This window comes from Anneissia japonica, unplaced genomic scaffold (genome assembly GCF_011630105.1).
Source record: "Anneissia japonica isolate Jap-2015-1 unplaced genomic scaffold, ASM1163010v1 scaffold458_len85933_cov152, whole genome shotgun sequence".
NCBI classification, from domain to species: domain Eukaryota; kingdom Metazoa; phylum Echinodermata; class Crinoidea; order Comatulida; family Comatulidae; genus Anneissia; species Anneissia japonica.
In genome coordinates this window covers 6,832-34,436 of record NW_022730378.1, presented here as the reverse complement: position 1 = coordinate 34,436, position 27,605 = coordinate 6,832, and the positions used below count along the sequence as shown (strand labels likewise).

The 27,605-nt window shown below is 34.9% G+C and overlaps 3 protein-coding genes and 1 long non-coding RNA gene across 6 annotated transcripts in view; 3 read left to right on the top strand and 1 right to left on the bottom strand.

Moving 5' to 3' along the window:
* Positions 1–2,478, top strand: part of LOC117114908 (IST1 homolog) — a 12,959-nt gene extending 10,481 nt beyond the window's left edge. For 2 of the 3 annotated variants that reach the window (XM_033258524.1, XM_033258522.1), the window contains 2 exons: positions 181–211; positions 615–2,478. In XM_033258524.1, the coding sequence (XP_033114415.1) occupies positions 181–211; positions 615–799 (216 nt within the window). In that variant the 3' untranslated portion in view covers positions 800–2,478. The remainder of the gene's footprint in view (positions 1–180; positions 212–614) is intronic. The other variant, XM_033258523.1, reaches the window with a different exon arrangement.
* Positions 2,479–5,163: 2,685 nt separating this feature from the next.
* LOC117114911 lies at positions 5,164–8,630 on the top strand. The gene is made up of 2 exons (XR_004446456.1): positions 5,164–5,218; positions 7,272–8,630. It is a non-coding gene; the product is annotated as an uncharacterized LOC117114911 (long non-coding RNA).
* Positions 5,734–8,630, top strand: LOC117114910 (neural retina-specific leucine zipper protein-like). The gene has a single exon (XM_033258525.1). The coding sequence runs from the start codon at positions 6,022–6,024 to the stop codon at positions 6,733–6,735; it is 714 nt and encodes a 237-aa protein (XP_033114416.1). The 5' UTR covers positions 5,734–6,021; the 3' UTR covers positions 6,736–8,630.
* A 3,164-nt stretch (positions 8,631–11,794) lies between these two features.
* On the bottom strand, positions 11,795–23,047 carry LOC117114912 (the record flags this gene model as incomplete). The annotated part of the gene is given in 10 exon segments (XM_033258526.1): positions 11,795–12,346; positions 12,960–13,102; positions 13,660–13,790; positions 14,741–14,872; positions 15,330–15,399; positions 16,322–16,492; positions 16,915–17,125; positions 17,680–17,994; positions 18,361–19,620; positions 23,003–23,047. Coding segments are annotated over 10 exon segments (2,522 nt in total), but the record flags the coding sequence as incomplete, so codon positions are not given.
* Positions 23,048–27,605: the final 4,558 nt, after the last annotated feature.

The window sequence follows — 27,605 nt, the reverse complement described above, 5'->3', positions numbered from 1 at the left end:
CCCCCCCCCCTTTTGCCCTCCCCCTTTCAGACATCTCTGGATCTGACCCTGAAGGTGGAGAACACAGGCTGTTAATATTTTTTCATAGGATGAACTAAAATGAAAATGAAAATATGATGAAAACATAATTATGGACTTCCTACATGTTATATTTATTTTGTTATTTTTTTTAAATTTTAGGCACCACCTTACACTTCTTTTGACCCGGCATGTAAGTACTGTAATCTTCTCTGAAATTTCAGACTAACAACTTCCAGTCATGGAGCTATTAATTGAATAATAACACTAGTAATTTCTATTTCTGGTAATACTGTAGTAGTATTTAACTCTCAGTTCACTTGGCAACAAGTACCTGGTTAAAGTCAGGCTCCAGAGGAAAAAAAAAAAAGATATGTTGTAGAACAGATTTTTCTAAGACAGAAAAAAGTTGTTTGACGAAAAACTGGGGAACAGTGAATGAGATACAGATTTTTGAATATTTAAAAACTGGGGGAAAAGGGGCGTAACCGCCTAATTTTACATCTTTTTTTGGTCTGCCTTCCATTTTTATTCCATTTTCAATCTATTATTTCTGTTATTATACTCATTTTAACTGAATTAAATGTTTCATTTAGATCCACCACCAATGCCATCAGCCCCGGAAAAATCCCATATGCCAGCAGCCTCATTCCCAGAGTTGCCATCAGTACCAGTGTCCAGCTTTCCTGTAGACAGTGTAGGGAAGGGTTCTGCAGGTGGAGAGGATGTTGACTTTGATGACCTTACCAAGAGATTTGAGGAGCTCAAAAAAAAGAAATAAATACACTACATATTAAAGACCTAATTAATTGGCTCATATTCAATGTAAAGTTGGTCACTTTAAATACGTCCTCATACTGGCTTAGTAGATGCACTACAATAAAAAAGAATCACATTATTATTATTTTTAAAGATAAAAAGTATAATTTATATATTTTGCTTTTTACAAATAGCAAAATTCATACTTGCAACACTACAACCAAAAATTATAAATTAAACAATTAAAAATATTCTGTAATTAAAGAGTTTACACTACACAAATTTATGAACATGCAAATATAAACATGAAATGTAAATAAAAGTAGGCTAAAGATGTTTTGCAAATTCTGATTTTCATGTTTGATTATTAAGTGTCAGATCAAATGTGTAATTTTAGATTTAACTATTACCATTAGGTGGATGATAAAGTCCTTTATTTTTACTGTATTTATCGTTTTATTAACTCTTTATATGCAAATGAAATCTCCTCTTGGTTATCTTTTAATGTTTCTCATTATTGATATTTTAAATATCGTAACAAGCTGAAAGATCCTTCCTTTGTATTCATTGTTGACTTAATTCAACAGTGTAATGGACTAGTTTTGCCTGTCCGTTTGCTGCTCCAAAAAAACGGCAGCGTGAACGTACGTAAACTGTTGTTTGTGAGACATGCGCTTAACCATGCCTATTTAATAAGATTTGACTTTTTTTGGTCAGTTTTTTTAAGTTTAATTGACACCTAGAAAGATCCACTACAAGCTTGATCTCAACAAATTAAATTAAAATAATAATATATATAGAGTACTGCAAAAAATTACTGAGCAGTTTATTTCTATATTCCGTATACATGTTCAGATATTTTTTTATTTAGATTTATTAAAAGTTTAAAACTTTTACGACAGTGGGGAAAAAAACCAGTTTTCAATCTATGTAAGGACTATAAACCTCTGTACCTCAAACGAGGCATTTTTTTTAAAAATTTTGGTATAACAAATACAGTACAGGTTAGTACATTAGTTTCCAAAACCGTTGCTTCTTGAAGTGAACTAACTTTTTATATTTTATGCAGTTACTTGTTACTTGTATAGCGCATTTCCTTGCTGTTAGCCACTCCACAAAAGTAAAAAAAAAATCTCCCTGAGTAGAGCCATATTTACACTAGACACGACAATGACACGATACATATGCGCGCAGTGTTGAAGAATACAAACTACGCGATATGTCGTAATCGTGTCTAGTGTAAATATGGCTTAAAGCCCCATAGTACCAAACCCAGACAAATGTGCAAACTTAAATAAAACTAGAAAAAAAAATGTTCGAAAGAAAAGTAACAAACAGAACATTAAACAAATACGATAAGCAAGGTGAGAGGAAACGGTGTGTTTTTATATAGGCTTTGAACTGCCTAACCGATTCGCAAGACCTGAGTAAAATTAGGCAGACCATTCCAAAAAAAAGAAAATGAAATGTCACCAATCCGTTTTCATACGTCGTACCAGAACACATTCCCTATACATCACCATCCATGATATTATTTAAATAAACCATAGTAGAATACGCTTTATCATTTTAAAAACACCGTTGTTTTATAAACTTATATTGGTACGGAATTATTAATATCTAATTAGAATTTAATTAAATATACACATGGTGTTTTATGTATAAGAATGTAAATTAATAAAGATTATTGAAGGAGATCAATTTCAGTGTGTTTTACTTTGTTTTTGTTCATAAATTGAATTAAATTGCACATAATAATTATTATAGAATTTCATGTACGGTGCACCCTTCAATTCGAGACCACTTTTTCAAAGAACCAAATAAAAATCTATCTGTTAACAAAAAGAGCAAACCTAAAGACCACCCCAAATTTTCAGGTCCCCCATTGTAGTCTCGAATCATGGAGGGTGGGAACTATATTGGTAACAGGAGGTGAAAAATGCAGTCAAACAATAAAACAATTTAACATTTTAAGTTTCATTTATTCACCACATATTAGATACTAATGATATTTGCCCACATGACGTGCTTTCATAGCTCAGTGCGTTCCCAAATGCTTGCGATAAAAATCTCAAAGGTGATTCCGGTGGGAAAGGAAGCCCGTCGAACTCACGACCTCCAGAAAACTAACCTGGTGTCTTAATCATTAGACCAGCGAGGTTTCGCTTAGTGGCTAGTAATGCGATCCCCCAGTAGCAGCAAGGTACTACAATGCACATTATTAGATGCAGGAGAATGTTTTAACGAATGGCGTAAAATGGTGAACTGACCATTGACTACAGATCGAGGGGGAAATTTTTTGTTCCCCTCACCGTCCCCGTAGATACGACACTGAATATGAGAGCCTATGATATGAGCGATGAGACTCGAACCGGTGTGTATTCTTGGTCAATTGGCATTTTCCTCTCAAAATATCAAAAGCAGGTCAATGCCCTCCCCCCACCCGAAAAAAAAAAAAAAAATACTCGCGTAGACTTCTAGATACGCCGCTGTATGTAGGTCGACAATGAACATTCCAATAGCATCAGTTTCATGTCCTATTTGTTTATCTCTCATCACTATTATTTGATGGAGCGACTACCCCGAGGATCATCAAGATTAAGATGGTGAAACGTGTTGAAAAGGAATCGTAGTAAAGAGGCGTGAATCATAGGCCTAATTTCTACATAGCCAGTGTCTCAATTTGTTTTTTTCAAAATAAGATGGCCTAATATAGAATTGAAGTGATATGATAATGTGAAAATGAAAATTTTATTTAAATGGTCTTTTAAGTGAGACCATTTAAATAAAAATTTCATTAACATGAATTTTTTTTTTTAAATAATATTTTGAAAGAAGGTGGGATACCCGCCACAGGTCACAGAGAGAAAACAATTACTATAAAGTACGGTAGGGCCTACAGATAACCAATTCCCGGACCAATACATCGATGATGTGGTGGGTATGAATGATCAGATCAGTTGCGGGAGTGGAGGAGAGGATAAGCTCTCCGATAAAGTGTCTAAACATTTTCGACGGAGGCCAGTGTGTTATGGCAGGTTATGGCTAGGACTACTCCCTTAAGCCTAGAAAAAATGCATTTCGGGCTATTTTAAGTTCTGAGACGTGTCAGCACGTAATTATAATTTCTTTAAACAAAATATTCCTTTAAATCCCCGAGTCGTGTCAGACGGGGGAATAAGCTCATCTTCCCCTTCACCCTGGCCCCGCCATTGCGTATGATCTGAGGGCATTTTATAACCACCACAACGCTACGATGATCCTACCGAGATCGGCCTTCTGTTGGAGCAGCAGATCCCCCAATTATTGTGTGTGTGTGTGGGGGGGGGGGTCCCTAATTACTGTGTGTGTGTGTGTGTGTGTGCGTGTGTGTGTGTGATGGGGGAGGGGGAATGGATGAATAGGCGCAATATGACCAGTGGCCCTTTGCTCGACCAGTGGCGTATTTCGGGGTGCGGGGGAATGTTCCTCCATAAAACACTGAGATGCTTGGTGGTTGTATTGTACAATACAATTTATTGGATAACAGTTTTGTATCAGCGGACCACGTTATACAATACCTAACGGTGAATCCCAAAGAGCAACTCTTTTAAACCAGATTTAAGATTTATTTAAAAATCCAAAAGCCTAAAAAGCAGGTTCACTCAAACAAATACCATATACAAAACAGTAAAAAATATTTACATACACAATAAAAAAAACCCATACAAGGTCAAAAAATAGTGCTTATCGTACACGCATCATACAAATAGGCCTAAGACCATTTAAATAAGGGTCAAGGTGTACATTCACCAGTAAAGAGTCAAAATTACCAAATGGTTTACTTTTAAATAAAAATGTGTCAAATAAAGGGAAAGGTCTCCAGATAGTAGTTAAACTAATGTTACAAATTAATGAAGCAAAATCAAGTAAAAAACAAAAGAATAATAAAAAAAAAAAGGCTATCAAGAAAGAAAGTATAATGTGCACTTCCATATAAATTAGAATAAAAACCTGCACATATAAAAAATAAAACATAAATAACAACATTTTTCGTGCATGCATCTATAATATACATATATAATATATATACATATACATATATAATATATATAGGCCTACATATATTAATATACATATACATATTGATATTAATTTGTAACTTTTCTAATGTAATTATTTGAATGTTTTGATATTTCGATATGTATTTTTCCACCTGACCTGTTTTCCTATGTTGCCTTTATTTGTTGATTGTAAACAAACGTTTCAGCCTGTGGATATATAAACAGAAAAAAACTTCGGTTATAAATAGAATTCAATAACTTTAAGTAGTGCAAACCTATTTATAACCGAAGTTTTTTTTCTTGTTATCCAATATTTAATATAGACATATGTAGGCCAATACATACCATACGTACTGTAAACTAAAAAATGTGTGATATGAGTTGAATGCTTAAACCAGGTAAACTCGTTATTTTTGTATATATCAACAATCTAGGTCTAGGCCTAGGCTAGATGTGTATAAGAGACAGTATATATATATATATGCAAACATACACACAACACAATGCATACATATACATATATATATATATATATTATATATATATATATTATATGCATATATAAATTCATATTATTATTATTATTATTATTATTATTATTATTATTATTATTATTATTATTATACGTGCCAGTCATTAAATTGTTAGATAAATGCCAAATAAATAGTTATAGCATTTTATTTAAAGCAGTTAGGATTAAATATAAAAGTTACAATACATTTGTTGAAGTTCAGTTAACATTGATTATGGTCGGTACTGTAGTAATAGACATATATATATACCCTGTCTAAATATATACTGTATCTATAAATAAGCTAAATATAAATGTTATTGGCTTACAGTGACGAAAGGTCTAAAAATAAAATATGCATATTCATGAACTGTCCTATATAAGCCACTGACACGCTGAAGAGGGCGTTGTTGCCTCTCATCCTTGATGGTCTCCACACCTATGCGGCGTTTCTGTTGAGGAAATGACATTTTTTTGACCGAAAAGAAGCTTTCTTCAAGATAAAACTTATCTCTGAAAGTGACTCTAGGTCTTCTTTTGTCCAGACGTGTGATTTTATCACATTGACTTCCCCAATCTGTTAGAAAACGCCGCATTTGTACATCGAGTCTCGTACGTGTCAACAACATAAGGACGAGAGGTGCCTCCACTCAATTGACTAAAGACTGAACCGAGATTGGCATTGACACAATGGCAGATATTGATGAAATTCTAGGGCTAGAGTATATCCAGGACTTCGACTTGGATTTCGATGTAAAACAAGAAGACGATGAGGGAGCTGAGGATTGCACCATGTACGGTGGCAAACCGAGCTTGGGAACGACTCCAGTCGATGAGTCCCCAAGCATCAGCATACCTCTCTCTTCTTGCATCATAAACGTGCCTAGCCCCATGCTTCCTAATGTGGAACTACCTTACTACACAACGTGGGATACAGCGCTTAGCCCTGGAGGTAGTCTGTCTTCAAATGATTCAGTAGAAGCTATAATCGGTACAGCCAATGATCCCGGAAAAAGCGGAAGTCGCTCCGTTACCGGCGGAGCCCCGTTGAATTCCGACCTACCCAGATGTGACAACCAACTGAAAAAAGAGTTTACAGATGACGAATTAGTGTCTTTGAGCGTAAAAGACCTTAATCGTCGATTGCGTACTTATACCAAGGAGGAAATTGTGTATTTGAAACAAAGACGAAGAACATTAAAAAATCGCGGATATGCACACAGCTGCCGAACGAAACGCATGTTTCAGCGCCATAATATGGAAAGTGATTACACAAACCTGAGAGCTGAAGTACAACAGCTTCGAGTGGAATTGGAAAGGACAAGACGAGAAAGAGATGCATACAGAACTCGTCTTGAAAGAGTAAATGACAGTCCACCGACGTCTCCCGGCGATTCCTCTTAGAAGACACCAACAGCAGATCATAACTTCTACGGATTCCACAAATTTTAAAAACCTGACTAACGACTATCCAACGACATTCATAGTTACGTATTTTACTCAAAGCCAACTACAAATAGCCGTATGTTACGTTACGACAAGACACCAATGTTGTTATTTTTATTTCTCAACGAACTTGTATTTTTTGGTATGCTTTTCTGAGAGAGCAAAATTTAATTGACTGGACAGTTAATTGGCACAATTAAGTATTATTTTCAACTACAGTATTCATTGACTGTGTGTGTTTATTTTGAACTCTGCCAGCGCCTGTTGTTCGTCGATCGATAGTGACAAATGAACTAACCAAGTGTTGCGCAATACCTCCAATATTTATGCAATTCGCCGAGTGCGGTTCAACAAGGTAAAATCAGGGACACATAAATTAGTTTTTGTGGCGGTTTAAAACTGGCTTAATTTGGAAACTTACTAAAGTTTGTGGAATCCTGCGAAATGTACTGTAAACTAAAAAATGTGTGATATGAGTTGAATGCTTAAACCAGGTAAACTCGTTATTTTTGTATATATCAACAATCTAGGTCTAGGCCTAGGCTTGTCTATCTAGGTTAAAATATTTATAGTTTCCATACAAGTACCGACAGTTTTTGGTAGAGCAAATGCGTTTATTTGATATTTACAAATGGGTTGTAAATACTATGTTGGCCTGGTTTACCTTTCTATGTCTATCACACATTTTAACAGATTTTCGTCAGTAATGTATATTTATAAAGAACAAATGTATTGTTCAACGGACTGATAATGGATAAAACCATATTTAAGTAAACTTTGACTAGTAACGGAACTAAAGAAGAATAAGAAAAATAAGTAACAAAAAAAAGCAACAACATAAAACAAAAAGAGGCATAAAATTTTAAAAAACATATTTTGCTTTTATGGGATTTTGAATATTGTAAGTGAGTTTTTTGTTTATAATAAGTATTGAGATGTAAAGAGACCTTTTGATTACTAAAAAGTATATGCTCACTCTATTAATAGGCGATCTCATTTTAGCTAATATGAAAAAAAAATAGAAAAATAAAAAAAAATAAAAAAAATAATAAGACCAGAAAAGCCCATTAGCTGGCCAATTGTGGAGGTTTGCCAGCTTATACAATGGGCACCAAACTGGACTTTGACTATGTCTATGATTTGACGACGGACACGAAACTTGTACTTTACTTTTAACTTAACCTGTAATTTTGATTTTGTAAAACCTGTTAAAACTCTAAAAAAATGTATTTTATCATTTCCCCCCTTTGTGATAATAACGACGTCATTATTTCCTTTGTATTCAGTTCAATATTGATACTGAAATCCTCATAAAAATATTGTTTTATTGTTTTTTTTAATTTGTATCCCGTTTTAAAAATGTATAAAATGTGTAAATCTGGATTTTACTAATTATTTCTCGCTATAATTTCATCTAATTTTTTTTCACCTACATTTTGAATGTAATTACAGATTTTTCTCATTTATTGTGGAATATGCAATCCTACCTTCCTAATTACTACTATTTTCCAAGTAATTAAGAGAATGTATAAGATCATGAAGAAGTTTTAACACGCATTAAAAATTCGTAGGGCCTATGTTTGTAATAGCTTACATCAAAGGTACTACCCTAATATATTTATTGCAATCACAAAAACAAAAAATATATATATTATACTATCTATGTTATCTGAATGTATTGTGTGTGTACATAACTCTATGGTAATATTGGAAAGACAGTATGTAAATAGTTCTTTCTGTTGAAAAGGAACTAGCTGCAACAAAATATTCATGTGGTTTTGTTTCATGTTTCAACCTCCTTTTTTGACTTATGAACCCGATGATATATTAATAAAAAATCTCTGGTAAATGAATGTGACATTAGTGTGAATCTTCATTTAGTAAAATAATATTCTGATATTTATCGATTGTACAGTAGTATTTTCCAGGGGTTTGTGACAGTAACGGATGTTTGATGGTGATGAGAAGACAGCGGCGACGACGATGCTTTAATGTTCATTTTGATATTGCCACAGTTCAAAGTTCATTTTTACACAATAGGCCTACTTAAAATAATATTATAATAAGTGATACAATGATGGTGATGAAGATAATGATGCATTATAACAATTGACTACAGTATTTTCAAAAGTATGGTTTGAGTCGGACATGTCCTTCTGAGCACCACGAAAAATTATTTAAAAAATTGCTTACTTCTTATCTACAAAAGCAACATTATGGAATTGAATTGATTAAATAAAACTATAAATGTTGGCCGTCGCTGATGTATGTGGGTGGTAAAAAGGGGGGGGGGGGCGCCTAAAACCCATTGCAAGGAGCAGGGAGTAAATGGATGGGAAGTTCAGATAATTTACCGATTTTAAACAGGGGTGGTGAAGTGGGTCAAAATATTTTGGAAGTATCTTATGACAATTTAGGATTCGGTTCAAATGTTTAATCACCTTCAGAGTCCATTTCACATGTAAAAAAATACATTATTTGTCCCACCCATCCGCTGGCGCCACCCCTGCTTTGAAAGGTATACCTAATTGATTTTAAAGTATGATGTAATATTGTTACGATCACTCCAACTGTGTTGATCTACTCCGAAAAACGACGGGAGCTCGCCAACAAGAAGTGACCGGCACCCTAATGGCACGATTACTGGAGCACCCTTGCTATAATTTGAATGTACAGTAATTACAAATTGTTCTCATTTATTGTGGAATATGCAATCCTACCTTCCTAATTACTACTATTTACCAAGTAATTAAGAGAATGTATAAGATCATGAACAAATTTTAACACACATTAAAAAGTCGTAGGGATGTCCAAAAGGGGGCCGATCGAGACAATACTACCCTAAGGGGTCCGGGGGCATGCCCCTGCAAAGTTCGTGTGTTCTAGACGCCCGAAAATAACCTCCGAGGCGGTTCTGGGGGTGGGGAATAAATTTTTTCCTTTTTTTTTTTTTTCTTGTTTTTTCACCTTCCAAAAAAAAGGGGGGGCCCCCCCAATTATGCTCCCGTCGAGAAACGTCAAACTAATCTCCGGGCGTCACCACTGGCACTATCGTTATTTTAGAAGTTACAAAGGTTTTAAGTAGGCATGATTGATCAAAAGAAATAAAGGATATTCCACTTATTGTTACATTGGTCGAGTCAAGGCCTAGGTCTTGTCTACCATGAGAAGTGCTATTCCGAGTAAAATGTCATACAAGACACTTTTAACTCTGTAATAATTCTATAGCTGTTTAAATACATTGAGAAGCACGTTCTCATGTTTTGCCTATTGTTTGCAACCCGCATAGCGGTGGCACCTATTTGATTGGCGATATCAAACCTAGCTAGTTCTCATGTTTTGCCTATTGTTTGCAACCCGCTCAGCGATGGTACCTATTTGATTGGCGATATCAAACCTAGCAGATAGCTTGTCTAATCTTCGTTCATTGTCATGAATGGAGTAACAATAGGGCCAGTTCTATTGTGTGATTTTGAATGTGCTCGTTTTTTAAATGTTATCATGTTTGTCATTGTATTTCAAAATGTATTGACAAATTTAGGGGGAGGGGGGTTCTTCACCCCTTAATCTGTCCTACAATCGATGTCAGAGACACATGCGGCTGTTGTATCAACAAAGCAGTTTTGGGTCAGGACACGGCAGGGTTGTAGATCGAGGACGCAATAAGTACAGTAGGGGAACTTTCAGAGCCCCTAGGGGATGGGGTCTCGGGGAACTCGTCACAAGAGCGCATAGGCGTTACTCCACTATTTTGACATAAGGACAGCATTTGCGTATGCTGCTCCATCATTACAAATCCTATCTATGAAATGGGGTAAAGTGCATGCAGACAGTACATCAATCACTTGAACAGTAGCTGCAATACTGTATATCACTGATAGCTCTACATGTGATTGTATTGTCAAACAAGATCTCACTGTGGACTTTAATGTTTTGGTGATAAGACATATTCGAACTATTAAATTGATACCTTGAAAAAAATAAAGGTAAACCTATTAGCAGTTATTTCATAATTGACGAATCCTCAACACACACAGGTACGCCGATCTATACCAATAGAGACCAGTGTCGCAGCAGCCAGGATTTGCCCAGGTGATATTTGAGAAGGGGGCGGTGTTAAGCTGCACTCAGGGGCCTGCAAATTTACGACAGGGACCAGAGAAATGGAGCCCAGGTCCCCTCGGGGGTAGAAAAATTAAAATGAAATTCGGTGCTATTTCAAGCTGCTGAGACTTCTTAAGCACATAATGATATTTTTTAAAGGGAAAATAATTTTCCTAATTTTTGATTCGAGTCGCTGGCTTATCTGTCAGGATTAATCCCCGACCCTCCTGTACAGGCACCGCCGCTTATAGGGACGTGTACCAGTCAGCAACATTATAGACACTGAAACAAGCTAGCTGAGCTCCTACCAATGACTCCTATTAATTAAAATGCACCAATCCCAGAACAATATGAATACTTTTCATATTTGTCTGTTAAACTAGAGATGGCGCCAGGGGAGAAGGTGTGCGATGTCCACGTCGGGACGTAATCGGGCGTCACTCAAATCTCTAGGAAGTGGTCCAGAGTACCTGAAAACTGAAATATTTATCACAAGCTCCATAGGCATGATTTCCGATTGATTGGGGAGGGGGAAGAGGTGAGTTTGCGAAAGTAGCAAGCTTTAGTCTGGGGGAAGTCTAGTGACCAAGGGAAGAGGACCGGTGAGAGGGCTTTATTTAATGGATTTCTAAAACCCATAATCCGTAAAGATTTTAAGTAACTTTGACCGGAGCTGATCAAATTTCCAAAACATTTCATACCACAGTTATTAAAAATCACGGGTTAGAGGAGCTGGCAAATGAAATGCTATGACGCGTAGCACTTCGCGATGATTGGGAATGATTTTAGAAAAATCATAGGTTTAAGAAAGTGGAACTTTTTGAAATTTAGAACCTCCCTCCTGCCTGTGAGCCAAACCCTTCATAACTTACAAACTTACCAAAAGTTCACAAAAAAGATTAAACACAGACAGTTTCCATTCATATAAAAATGTTCACGTTTATTGCAAACAATAAAGATACGTTTTTCTAGCCAGTATAAAAATATGAGTAATTATCTGCAGACATGCAAAATAGAACAATTTAATAATGGGGTAATACTAATTAAAAATGAAGCCTACAAAATTAGGTCACTGTATTATTATCATATATTATGTGACTACATATTATAACTTTTATAACTATGTATGGAAAAAATTATCTATAAAATATTTTTTGGTAAAATGTATGCACTGGATTATTATATCAAACAATATATAATTTTAAAAAAAATATTTATAAAATACACAAAAATGCTAACTACTGTATTTGTATTATGCTCAGTAAATCAAGAAACATTGGTAACTAAACTTAAATTAAACATTTTTAGATTAATATTATGCCATACCACAGAGGGCGCCATAACCTTTATCCATGCATTCAGGTAGGTGCATCTGGTGTTGAACTGGTTTCAGGCCAGTACCTTCCACTCTTATCTTACCTTCAATGGCTTGTAAACTTTGGTCGTATAAGAAGTTCAGGAGTGACTGGAAGGAAAGAAATTTTATAAGACATTACATAACTGACTATCTCAATTAAAAAATGACATTTAAGAAAGATCAATAATCTAATCAATTAAAGACATACTGTCTGCCAGCATAACATCACAAAAAGCATTACTATATGGCAAGAGGGATAATAGGGGTCAAGCTGTTAACAAATAAGTGGATGCCCTACTACCACATCTCCTCCATGTCAACTGAGTATCAAGAAATTCACAAACACTGCCTTAATTTCCGACTAAAATAGCAATTGAGTATATTTCTCCCTTCAATACATGACTCTCTCTCAAGAATAGCTCTGTCCACATTATAAAATTTTCTTTGACCAAAAACTGTCATAATGTACCTATATATGGTCATTTTGTGATGTCACGGCACCATGACCATATTTAGGCATGTCACATGATTTTGTCAAATAAAATTTAATAGGCTGGTCATGGCATGGTAAATTACGTCACTATCATTATTCTTACCATTACCATCATTTCCTCATTCATTATAAGAATGAACTCAGCACAAAAGCTCAGAACCACCCAGCTACAGCTTCAAAATCATAGGGGAAAAAAAAAACAAAAACGTGTGATATAACTGAACAGACCTGAGCCCTTCTGGTCTTGTATGCTGGTATTGGGTGTATTAGACCAATCAGAGTCCTCATCATTCAAAGATATAAAAGATGGCAGTTTACCAACGAGTTCTTCCGCTTCTTTATTTTCTGTAATTGCTTGTTTCTTAATTGAGCTGAAAACAGAAGTGTTGAGGTAAGAAAATTTATGATTATAGAACCTCTAGATTGCCGGAAATGGATGAAATTTGAATATAATTTTCTTTTTTTCTCCATTAAAAATAAATCTGGATATATTTGGGGGAGGGGGCAGTGGCTGGCCACAACACCCACCTATCATTTGATATTAGTGTATGAGCATAAGGACTGGTGGGCAAGTAGTTAAGTTGTAGTCGAGTGGTGCAAAGCCAGATAGTCTTGCTATGTCTTGGTTTCCATCTGTACAGTACAGTGGCGCTGTACTTATTATATTTGTCTCTTAACTCTATTTTAATGACCTTTTTTTTAAGCCTAACTTACACAGGCCTCCTTCTGCACTTGTATTTATTCTTTATGTTTTACCCTTTACTTGTGCTACAGTATACATTTCAAGTGTGCAGAAATAAATATACTGAAACTGAACAAGACTAATACATAGTTTGATTTTGCATCCAAAAAAGATTAACTTAATCACTACAAAATAAGTTGGTCATCCTCTTTGAAAATATATAACTATATGTTAGAGGTTGCTTACTTGACTTCTTCTCTTTCCTTTTTCCTTTTGGTTGCTTTCAGTTGACGATGCAGAAGTCGGCACTGACGTCCTCTAGGGCAGTTTCCATCTCGCTGATAATCGGGACACTCTAGAGAATGTTTCTTCTTGCACTTTAATGAAAACAAATTGTATGTTGTTCAGATATCCTAATGGTTATGAATCCAAAATTTATGAAAGAGCCATAATTTCTGAGATAGTTGGTGATCACAGTTTTTTGTGAGCTTCAGCACTAAACTCCCTTTTTTCAGTTCAATTGATTTGAAAGGTAATTTATCAAGACAGTTACTGTATAATAGTAAAATGTTGCTGAAGAAAAGCAGACACTTCAAAACTCTTGCGAGCTTGGCATGCAGTGTTCCTTCATAAACTTGGAAGTTAAAAATATAAAACCAATTAAAATCTTAGACTACACTTAAAGATGTATTGTCCCATGCTAAATACCAAAAAAATCATAAATATATTTTTTGAAATTAACTTGCCCATTTTGAAGTAACATAAAAGTTATCAACTTGAACATAATAATTAGTGTGTATAAAAAATGTCTACCCATCAGTTTACAGCGAAAAATGATAGAAACACTTCCAGTCACTGGAAGTGTTTTATTATTTTTATTATAATGTTTTGGTTTAAAAATCAGGGTACACATTTTTTAAATTCAATAATTTTTATGCACAAGTTAATAATTTGTATGCTATTGCAATATGAGCAAGTTTATTTCAAAATTATTTTTTATGATGTTTTGACATTAGCAAGGGACAATACATCTTTAACTGCAGGACACTTCAACAGGAAATACTTTCCACTCTCTCAACCCCAACAAAACCATGATTTTGCATATGCTTGTTAGAATTATAATTCTTGGTTTTCCAAGTAAGTCTTTCCCTTTCTTGTCAATAAATATTTAGTTCTCCAACACATTTAATTATATTTCTCAATCTCAGCTATTCCAAATACTCTCATCAGATTCCTTTCTCTATAAATAATACCAATTCATAATCCTTAGAGCAGGGAGGTGCTGTACAAGCTAGGCCGAAACTCAGTCAAAGGTTGTATTGCTCACCTTATCCCCTGCGGGGCAGTACCCTCGCAGGAAGTCCTGACATATGGCAGCATTACGACTGACATTAACATGTAAATATGGACAGTTATCCCTATTGCATATTCCACGAAGGAAATATGAACAAACAGGCATCTAAAAGAAAAAAAAAGTATTTAGAAAAGAAAAGAAATAAATAATTTTAAGAGCATTTCTATCAATCAATATCATTTATTTCTTAAACTGTCCTCTCTTTGATTGACAAAGTAATAAAGTATTGCATATTTTTAATTCTAAAAGTATGAGATCTTTTTTATAAACTTTTAATAGGGTTACAATGACTATAGAACTCTGATGTTTTGACCTACTGGAAACCAACAATAGGGGAGAAAACATCCGAACTCTACCACTATCATCCACCCCTCCCCCCTTCACCCCATAATAATAATAATGATGCAAATAAAGCTCCTATTAAAGTTAAAATATAACTTGCCAACGGTGCTAGGAGAAAAATTGGCAGAAGCATGCCCATGGCAGAAGCATGCCCATGGCAGAAGCATGCCCATGGCAGAAGCATGCTGGACCTGCACAGTAGCTGCAAAATTGTATATACCTTATCTTTGGAGATTTTGTGAGAGAATGGGCATGTTCCATCTGTCTGCTTGCAATTACCACGGAGAAACCTTCAATCCACAAAAGATAATTTACCAAAATTAAAATCGAGTGGTTTTGTACAAAGATGGAATGAAAAAATGTTTACATCATGACAAAAACAAATACACTTTTAATTTAAATTGTATAATAAATCTTTGAAATGCTCATTTAAAAGAATAAAATAAAGATAAACGGACTACAGTATATTTTATCTACTTATTTTATAAGATTTAGAACTGCTCACAGTACTTTTTCCTGGTCACTGGATACTGAATCAATCATACACAACATGCAAACTACAGTGCTAGTCACTGTACTGATCACTGTGTGTAAGTGACTACGGCTACGTTCAGACTTGGAGATAAGCCAGGAGACTGGCTCAACGTTAAGCCTAGCTTAACTTTGCCGGGTGTTCAGACTGGCAGGATTAGCCAGGCGAGAATTTGCATAATAAAGAACCGTAACCAGGAAATGTGTTTCAAAACATTGCTCACGAAACATACCCTCGCTTACAGCGTACGTAATTGAATGCTGATTGGTCATTTTGTCACCCGAAATCAATAAAGGACCCCCGCAACGATTAAAGCCCGGCTTAGAAAAGTTAAACACGGTGGCGCGCCAGGCCTAGTTACTATAGGAACATAGCCCGGCTTGAGATAAGCCACCTAGTTCAGACTGGCAGGTGGATAAACTGGTGAGTTGAACCGGGTTTATCCCACTAGTCTGAACTAGGCCTTACTTCAGTGTGTACTGTACATAAAGTGTTCAACTCCCTGGAGGGTGGGGGGTAGTCCTAGTTACGTGTGTAATCAGTGCTACTACAGTAATTTCATTCAAGCCTCATAGACAGGTACAACATTATTTCCTTCTGGTTATTTCCAAAGGCATACTTTTTGAATGATGTGAGCCAAATAACTTATAAAATATACAATAAATGTTATTTATTTTTACCTTGTGCAGACAGCCACTTTTTCTGAGTCATGCAGATATGGGCATTTATCTCCACGACTACACTTGCCAAAACGATTGTAGTAAGTACAGTAACGTTTTGCGCTTGTGGGTGTGTTGTGTTTCTTGTATTTCGCTTGGTTACTTGTCACAATGCTACGATGAAGCACCTGCCTACAAGAAAATAATATATAGATAAAAGTGAACTTTATGTCTAGTCCATACCTTATGTATATGTTGTATGTATATTATTATCCTACCACTGATAGTTCATAACTCTCTGTTAGCAGTATTATGCAAAATAGATCATCATCAAATATATAATGCATACTTGTACAAATTGGTTAAGAGTTGGTTTAACTTTGGGGTGAAAAGGTTATATGTCAATGTTAAAGTCATGGACAATCTGAAAGTCACATTAATAAAGTGGTGTGGCTGAGGTTGCACTCATTTTGTTCCTGCTCTAATGTAGTTTTATTATTTTTTTCCAGTTTTTTCCTATTAACTGATAATCTTTAACTTTAAAGTAAATATAAATTTTAGTTGTAATTAGTTTTGTTGTTAATTAACTAGTTTGAAGAATGTAAATGACATACTGTGCCACTAGCTTCCTGCTGCTTATTGAATGCCTTCTGATCACAATTGAGGTTCTTGGAGTGTTACCAACAGAGACAATCGATGAGATGCTTGAATTTGCCAACTGCCGCAATCTCTTGAGTTTTTTGCCAGAAGAATGAATTTTGAACTCCTGGTTCTTAGTATTTATTGTTACCGGTGTAACCTGATCACCAACCAAGCGAGAAGTACCTGAAATAATATTTAATGGTAATCCTGAATTATATGTTAAAACAGTATTAACATAATTAAAATAATATAGTTTGTGTAGTGTTGCAATGAATTCAGCATTCATGCATCAATACCAGTTAAAATGTAAACAAAAAATTTATTGACAATATTAATACATGTAATAAGAGCAGCTTAGGTGGTGGTAGCTAACGTGAGTGCGCTGAACCGTGGAGATCTCTTCTCTCGGTCCCTGGTTCAATTCCCATTGCAGCTCTCCTTGCATTTCAGTTGGAGGGCTGAAATCCAAGTTACGATGATGCAGTGTCTTTCAGATGAGATGTTTAAGCTGTTGGGTATGCTAAAGAATGCAGTTTACTCTTCGGGAAAGAGTAGGGGATTGTCTCCCGGTGTACTACTGTACCCAGTCACTACCAGAGGACCCACTGAAAATAAGTCTTCTTCAGAGTTTTGTGGGTTATCTTTACTGTTTACATCAAATATATGCATCCATTCAATATTAAACAAAAAAGAAGAGATGAATGTGATAAAAAATAATAATAATAATAATGGCACACCTGTTGATTGGGTATTTGGCACCTGTTTCCTGATAATCTTCCTCCTTGTCTTCCTGACAGTAAACAACGCATTTTGTTTATTATTTACCAGTCTCCCTGATGGAGTTTTGATCGTTTCAAATGTCTTCACACCTGGTGAGATGGTGGGTGACTGTTTTCTATGAAGCTTAAATCGTGAACGGGGGATGACTGGTGTGTGACTGTTCACAAATTTTGTTCGCCTCTCCATGAATGTCGTCTGCTTCTGTTGCGGCGTCTTGGCAATATTGACAAGCTTGTAGCCGCATACGCTTACTTGTTTTGTTTTGAGTTGATCTGAAAATAGTTATATAGCAAAAAAAAAATTAATTTTATCAAGATGTTACAGAATATTGTTTCAAGGTTTGCATGGGGAAGAAATAATATATTAAATGCTTACCGCAACCATATATAAGATGTCACAGTTAGTCAAATGAATATGTTAAACTGAATTTACTAAAACATTTTTACAACTGAATCTGCTGTAAAGTTAAATTACCATTAAGTCGAATAGTTAAATAATGTAAGTTCTGTTATAACTACAATCATAATAAGCCCATGTCATGGTATATAACACATGTTAAAACATGAATATGTGGGTCACTGGTGCAAAGGTGTAATGAAGTAGCAGGGAGAGGAGGGTTTAGACGTACAATAACCCACCTTTTCTCCATGTAAACTTAGATTTCCTGTAAGGTGCTGGTAGATTTTTACTTTCTGGTGATTTTGAAAACTTGGCGATACCATGTGACGCATGGTTGCTCCCTTTGGTTGGACACACCCATCTATGCCTTGATGTGCCAGGCTTTGGTGTTTTCTTCATACTCTGTGGTGTCAGCAATTTCCCCTTTCTGGCACTTGGTGATCTGAAAACAGTTGGACTGAAATAAACTGTTCTTTTGTTTTTTCTTTTTTTTCCTGATCCAACAACTGTTGGCAAATCTAAACGTAATTTATACTTAGATCTCACTACCATTTCTCGTTTCAGAGGACTGCTGCTGAAAGACTTCTCTGGCGACTTAGACACACATTCTGCACCGCTTAATTTGGTCTTAGATGTTCCTGGTGTTATTGACACAGAGTGGTTGATATTGGATTGCTTCCTGTCTGTAGAAGTCCCCTTTTGCTTTAACCCTCCTCTTCCGTGGGATTTCATTTGATGAGGCAAACCCTTGCATGTATGTTTTCGCCAGACATATCTGGAATTTGGGCTCAGTTTTACAGACAGATCTTTTGGCAAAGAATCTTTGGTTTTAGGGGTGTTCACAAGAACAGTCTCTGCTAAAACTCTTGCTTTATTGTCAGTCTGATTTAAGATTTTTGACAGAGGTAATGAATCACTCATTTTATTTGTTAATTTATCTTCATGGTTTAGATTATATATTATTTTATGAGTAACTATACCACTATTTGATTGATTTTCTAATGATCTGTACTGTTTTGAAAAAACTTTGTCATGTAGTACACTTGTTGATTTCTTGGCAAGATTATTGCTAGCATGATCAGCAGCAGCAGGGACAGAAGTTGAGATATGCCTACTAGGCCTGATCCATTTTGTCTCCTTTTTAAAGGTCGGTCTTCTTTGATGTTTCTCATTCCTGAAGCTACTAGTTGAGTTGCCTGTTTTTGATTGGCTCAAAGATGATGATGGTGATGACGACTGTGAAGTTACTGAATTAACCTTGGCATATTTTCCAGAATACTTTGTTTTGGTAGGTAATATATTCCTATGGTCAACCGATAGATGCATTTCAATATTTGCATTATTTAAATCATAAGAGGTCGTTGACCTGTCTTTTCGCCAAACCAAATTTTTCTTGCCTGATGAGTGCAAATTATGATGACTACGTTGATCAAGTTTTAGCTTATTTTTATGCTCGACATGAGATGTTTTTTCGTTCTGTTTATGCTGATGAAGAAGATCTACATAGGGTATAAAATAAAATGTTATCACTCTACTATGATTCAATATTAATAAAGAGTACCGTACTTGCGCGAATAAGCGCCCGGGCGCTTAAAATATTTTTTTTGCACTTTTGAGGGGCGCTTATTCAAACGGGGCGCTTATTTAAACGGGGCGCTTATGAAAACAGAGTGGAAATTGAGGGGGAGCTTATGGAGATAGATGAAAATCGAGGGGTTGTTATGGGAAATTATTAAATTCAAAATGCACTTTGTGAATAAAAAAAAGATTATATAAGGACATTACGAATGGTGGTCAGAAAAGATAATCGTCCAGAGAACATGGCCGGCTCATGACAAGAATGCGTGAATATTTACATAAAAACAGCAAAATAGCAGATGCTAGTGGTTAGCTTGTTGGCCATCGGCCGATTGAGATTAGCAGGATGGCAGGATCGTCGTATTTTTTCTTGAAAACTCAGATGAGAATGTGCAAGGTCGGGGAAAAAAGAGGAGTAGGACTAGGCATAGACAAATATGTAAAAAGAGTAAAGTTGGAATATACTGTCTGTCCAGGGATCGGAGCTCTCATCTGTCCAAGAGAAATACCCTCATTTGATATTGCCAAAGAAGAAGAATGTGTTTCCACTCTACAGCTCAACCACCATAGTCCCAGGATTGATTGGATTATTGACTTTCAGTTTCTAAAAAGAAAATCTTATGAGGGGGCGCTTGTTCAAACGGGGCGCTTATGGAAATTTTCACGTTAGGAGGGGTGGTTATTCGAGAGGGGCGCCTATTCAAACGGGGCGCTTATTCGCGCGAGTACGGTAAGCTTATCTTCAAAAGAATCAACAATGCAAACTAATGGATTTCTAGGCCTATGCATTGAGCTGGGAATATATTCACCATGCAGGCCTTACCTTACAGTATGGGTAGGCCTAGTCTAGTGCTATAGACTACTATAGGCTAGTAACTGTAATGAGGATAGGGGAAATCCCAGCAGTACTGTAGGCCTAGCTACACCCTAGTATTAAGTTTTATGGGAGGCTACAGTAGTTCGCAAGTGTGGCGCCAACCTTGATAACTTTTTAACTTAATTGTTATTGTTTCAGAAATATAATTAGTCTTTGGAAACTAATTTGAATGAACATTTTAGTGTGTTTTTAGAAGAGTACAAGATGTAATGTTCTATTATTTAAAACTATGTTTTTTTTCTTGTAATCTCAGATGTGAAAAGTCATGTGTACAGGAAGTACATACTGTTAATTTATCAATTTCTGAATTCTTCATAATGGCCTATGTGTTTTGTAACAATATTGAATTATTCCGATGGCGTTTTGTAGGATAGCTAAGAGCACATTGGTGTGAGGGCTCTTGTCAAAATCCCAAATAGGAAAGTACTACAGTAATACCATATCAGAAAAAAAATTGGGGTCACATGGGGCCTTCTTCTAATCTCTGATGTTATTTACTAAAAAACAAACACTCGAACGATGTTCTTAGATAGTTTCCGATTCAGAAGATGGAATTCCCACCTTCAAAAAACTTAGCAAATTAAATTTTTAAAAAATAAAATAAAAAAAATAACTCATTCTCATATAAAAAATAACAAAGTATTAAAGACTAATATATTAACTCTCTGTAATGATATTTTTGATGTAATTTAATAAGACTCCCCTCCCCTGAGTGACAAAGATAGGCCCCTAGGCCAACGTGCGTAAATTTTGAAAAAAATTATTTTATTTAATTTAGAGTAGGGCCTAGCCTAGGCTAACTCTCTAAATATTAAACCAATTTTTGACATCTAAACAGTAGATTACTCACATCAATACATGTTCTTTCCATTGTCATTGAATGTGAAACTATATCTGAAGTCAATTAAAGGATATAATTTTTTGTGTACTCCTACTGTAGATACCAACAGTAGTAGGAGGATTAGGGCCAAGGCCTAGGCGGCGCTAATGCACTTTCGCACCTAACTTTTAATTCTTAATTTTTTTACCTGAATTTTCTTCTCACAGTCAAACACATAATATAAAATATTTTTATGTACATGATTCAACCAAACAAAAAGATACCTTTATAAATATAGGTTGATACAGGGTTTCCGCGCTTGCTAGCACGACGAGCTGTACTTTTTTGCAATCAAGTAAGAAATTGCCAGAATGTCCAAGTCAATTCTTAAATTTTGAAAACATTCAACGCCAGTCTTATAATTTTAATTGTAATTTTCCCATGAAACATCCGACAACAAAATGTGGCATCATGCAGTACCCTCTTTTTGAACTTTCTTGTCGTATTATCGAGGTTAATCGAACCGACATTTATCATTGGCTTTAATAGTTGTTTTCCTGGATTTAGGTCCAGGCCTAGGCCCTATTTTTCAATTTGTGTACGCATTTGGATCATTACTAATTTTTAAAGTAATTATTGTACGTGTCAATTTCATGTGAACACACAAAGTCAAACAACAGCACCATACAATATAAAGAATGACATAAAATACGCATCAAATAGACAAGTTTTCATAAACGTTTAATCAAAAAACCTTCACGCTGCAAACTCACACATTCTGGCAATTTCTTACTGATTGCAAAATGGCAGCCGCTCGTCGTGCTAGCGAAGACAGATTCGCTGTACTTATTTGTGGGCTTATTTGTTGAAAAAGGTACTTTGTGAGTGGTTAAGTCATGCGAAGATGTTTGTTAATTATATGTTGTGACTGTGAGAACAACATTGAGGTAAAAACTTTAAGAATTAAAAGTTCTGGCAATTTCTTAATGACTGCAAAATGGCAGCCGCTCATCGTGCTAGCGAACACAGATTCGCTGTACGTATTTGTTGGCTTATTTGTTGAAAAAGGTACTTTGTGAGTGGTTAAATCATGTGAACATGTTTATTAATTATATGTTGTGCCTGTGAGAACAACATTGAGGTAAAAACTTTAAGAATTAAAAGTTCTGGAATTTCTTAATGATTGCAAAATGGCAGCCGCTCGTCGTGCTAGCGAAGACAGATTCGCTGTACTTATTTGTGGGCTTATTTGTTGAAAAAGGTACTTTGTGAGTGGTTAAGTCATGCGAAGATGTTTGTTAATTATATGTTGTGACTGTGAGAACAACATTGAGGTAAAAACTTTAAGAATTAAAAGTTAGGTGCGAAAGTTCCAGCCTAGGCTAGTTGCCTAATAATGGATGGTATGGCCCAATCACGCGAAGCAAATTAAGAATACTTAGGCCTATACATTACTTAGTACTACTAGTAACTAGTCTAGGCCTAGTACTAACTAGCTAGGCCTAGCCTACTAACTAGGGCCTAAAAAGCCTAGCCTAGGCTAAATCAAGTTTGCAGAACAAGAACAATAATCAAAGTATTTCAGTTAGTTAAATGATATACTTACTAGATAGAAAAATAAGTTCATTTTGCAAACTGGTATGCTCATCATTTCTTCTTCTCCCACTACAACTACCACCACCAGACGAAGAGGCCATTTTAGCAGCATCATGCAGGAGCAGGAGCATCCGATTGCTTGCCGCTGGTGGCGCTGTAATAATTGTTCGGAATATTATATTTTAACTTATTTCTGTATACAGTAGTTTGTTTTTGTTTTTTTTTTTTTGTTTTTTTTTTTTGGTTTTTTTTTTTTGGGGGGGGGGGTGTTTATTTTTTTTTTTTGTTTTTTTTTTTTTTTTGTATGTGTGATTGTTGAAATGTTATTAACTGTAATGTTTTTTTATGTTTTGGGCCAACCTCGATAAATAAAGTTGAATAAAAAATAAAAAGAATAAATTAAATGATTAATTAATAGTATTTTAAATACTTAATTAATAGTATTAATTTAATGTCTAGTACATTGATCACATTATATTTTTTAAGTTAAGCGTATGATATGAGTTGTATAAATGAATTGTATCCTCTTTTCATTCGAACGTCATTGAATAAACCCCGCTTTATCAATAATTAATAAACCGCCGGGTAAACTTATTATTCCTCCATGTTTACTACCATACGATTTGAATGTACCAAGCATCACAACCGAGTTTGCATATTGTGCACCAAACATGAAATTTGGGTAATTGATTAGGCCTATGTCGTATTTACGGTTTAGTGACGCTAATTAATGTACTTGAAAATTCTCACAAAAATAAAAATTCAAAAAAATTAGGTCTAATTTTTACCATGGAGCAATATTTTCCAATTCATGTACTGCGCCCTCTATAATAAACTTAAGTTGGACATCAATATCACTACTTAAACTACGATAATTTCATTGTCTATGCAATTAAATTTGTAATATTTACGGTAAAAACATACGATTTTGTTATATAACAACAGCTCAACTGTTCGAAATCTATGTTAAAAAGCATGCATTCATTTTTATTTCAAGAAACATCATGTTTAAATGCCTATTCGATTTTTTTCATTTTTTGACCAATCCCAAACTTTTTGTAGGATTTAAGTATTGTACAGTTATTATATAAAATAATCAAGGTACAGTAATTGCTAATCGAACCTCATCCAAATGATCAATAACATCGTTCAATGAAAGTATGTCTGTGTTGAGTTGTCTTGGAGAATTTATCAACAATCAATATCGGTTGAAAATTTTAATTATTGGCATCAACCCATAGTTTTAGGGTCGTACAGAAATAAAAACTCATAATGTACATATTGGTGGAAATTATGTATTGGTGATACAATGATGACGATGATAATAATAATAATAATATCGATGATGGTGATGATAATAATGATGATGATGATGATGTTGGTGATGATGATGGTAATAATGATGATCGTGGTTTGACTTATCAGCGTACACGCTACACGCAAGGGTAGTAGGCCTACAGTTATTATTTAAAATAAACAACGTCTTTGCTAAAGGTCGTCAAATTGGTCAATAATGTAGCTCAATGACATTATGTGCTTCGGCTAATTCATCAATAATCATTATCGATTGAAATTGATATTCCACTGCCATCACCAATGAAAGGACGGCAAATAACATCCAGAATTACGATTAGGCCTATCTTATAAAAATGTTATTCTAAGATACTTTAATGACATTTAACGTAGTAAACCTAAAAATTTCTAGCCAATGTTTAAGACCAACTTTAGAAAGCGTCAGGTCTATGCCCACCGTATTTTAGAGTTTTGAAAACAATAATTCAGTGTTATGACATATGATATATCCACTATTATCACTTTTTGAAGGAATATTTAAACACTTGTATATAAACAATAACTCACGGTCGGATATTACACTGATAATTACCGTACATAAATACCAAACGTGTAGGCCTACTAGTATTAATTTTTCGGAAGAGAGTGAATGATAAAAGACTCTGGCAATTGGGTGAAGAGAATATTATTGAGGTTGACACATACAAATATTTAGGCTGCACAATATCAAGAAATCTGTCAGATCACAAGCACATAAATGAAGTAATAAATCGAGGTAATAAAATAATAGGGTATATTCAATCTATCCTAAACGATCAAGATGATTTTAACCGAGTTTACTACGGGGACATCCTATGGAAGGCTATTGGTATTTCCTCAATTAATTCTGCTTGTTCAACGTGGTCTGGAGGTAAAAATGATATTGAACTATTAGGACGTTTACAAATAAATATGGCTAGATTTATACTTAGGGCGCCAAGATACACAAGCAAAGAGGTTTTGTATGCAGAATTAGGATGGCAAACTCTTGAGGCTATGCAAAACTGCCAGCGTATGAAATTTGTAAAAAGACTTGTAAACCTTGAAACCGATCGATGGTCACGTAAAGCACTAGAAGCCATTTTAAAGGCTGGATAAAAAAAATATTAAATGGAGTTGGTTAAAACTAATTAAAGCAATTTTTTCAAACGGTAATTAAGATATTGAAAACTTAGAAATTGATGATATTAAAAATAGTAATGTCAATGAGTCTTTGATTAAAGACCTAGATAAACACAGCTTATTTGAAAGTGCAATGAACAAACCATCTTTAACTACCTATCTGCAAATTAAATCGTTTCAAGGTATTATTTTTCTTTATGGAGGCATAGAGAAATATCTACTTGATAAGATTGATTTTAAAGGTGCAAATTTAAAATTTAAAACACGTTCTAACACTTAGCAACTCAATGGCAGAGTATCTAAGTGGAGCGATGACATGGACGAGATATGCCCTTTGTGCAAAGATTTAAACCATTTTTTATTCACTTGTAGAAACACTGTAATTACCAATATAAGAGTTGATGTGTTAAAGAATTGTATAAAACAAACCACCAATGTATTTGGAACTATTTTATTAGTAGTGATTTTAATACAAAACTGAATATGTTACTAGGTAGCGACAATATATATGCAGAATATGAACAAAACGCAACCAATAATATTTTTGATATGGCTTGTAAGTCCTTTTTAAAAAGGGCATTGAAAGCAAGAGGTGAAATTTTAGCGAATGTAAAAACAAAATAATTCTTATCAATTTGATATATTTTAAATGTATTTTATCTATTTTAACTGCTCAAAACATTTAATTTATATAAAAACCTGCACTTCTATTTTAAAAGAGAATTTAAACAGTAATTACTCTTTTATTTCCGGTGTGCATATTCGTCTTTTAAACAAATAATTCAAACATTTTTCTGTCATAATTTGACATTTTATTATTTTTAATGCTCTTTTCAATGTTAAATTGAACTTAAATAATTGTCATTTTACTCTTTTTCTTGTATTGTAGGCCTACGTGTTTCTTACTATTCTGTGCTTTAGTGTAACGGTTTTAATGTACTGTATTGTTTGAATGTTTTTATTGTGAACGCACCACTTGATAGTGTGTGCCACTGATATAAAAGTGTACGATTCAATAAAGTTATTATTCAGAACTTGCCTTCCTCGATCATGAAAAATAAGTTTTGATGGTTGGTAAGCGTACTGATTTTTATGTTATTTTTATTTCAATCAATTTACTGGTATACAAAAAAACAAAAAAAAACAAACATGTCAGTCCCCTGAGAAATTCCGAAACGCTATGAGTGACGCTCCAATACTACAAAAATAATATACCCAGTACAAATACAACAATGAAAGACTAATGCATTATGTGGTGAAAATATCATCACATGATACCGCAGTAAGACCTCGACGGGCAATGTAACAATGCATGTCGGGCAATGCCGTAGCCAGCTATTGGGACAGTTGGAACAGTCCCACCCAATTTTTCTATTGGGTCCACAAAGAATGGGTCCACATTTTAAAAATGAGTAGAGATTATTCATATTTTGTGTAAAATGGGCCAACTTTTAAGAAAATGGATCCAGATTTCTCATATTTGCGTAAAATATGTCAATTTTTTAGAAAATTGGTCCAGATTATTAATATTTTTCGTAAAATGGGACAACGTTAAAGAAAATGGGTCCACATTTAGGCGTAAAGTGGGTCCACCCTAGTATTGTCTCACACTGTTTGAAAAATCATGGCTACACGGCATTAACGGTGGGGTCTTATTTCTAATAATAATAATAATAACTAGAAATTGCAAATTGCAAGTGAAGTGCTGCGAAGTACAACTGCATAAAATGTTCTTCGAACAAAATAAATAAGTTATAATAAATCAGTCGGACTAGTTACTGAACATTTGACTGTTATTACAGGCCTACTGCCATTATACCAAACGTTAGCATAGTAAGTTTAAAATTATCCAAATCAGTTGTAATTCATTGGAGGTTTTCATTGAACTTAAGTGGCAGACACAAAATGTATTAATGCTTATTTCACCCTTGATTATTAAACTGTTTAAACCTTCATCTTGAAATTTATACTGTAGATCGCCTGCATTATGGGGTGCGGCGCCACTCGGTGTACCACTAATAGCGTAAGACCTATTGAAGACAAATCTGAGGTAAGTGGTCCACTTCGATACGTGTTCTTATTGAAACCAGTGGCTTATCTAGGGGAGGGCGCAGGGGGGAGAGCACGCCCTTACCACAAAAATGACTCCCCCCCCCCCC

Coding starts and splice junctions, on each gene's coding strand:
- LOC117114910 (XM_033258525.1), top strand. CDS start 6,022: ATGGCAGATATTGATGAAATTCTAGGGCTAGAGTATATCCAGGACTTC.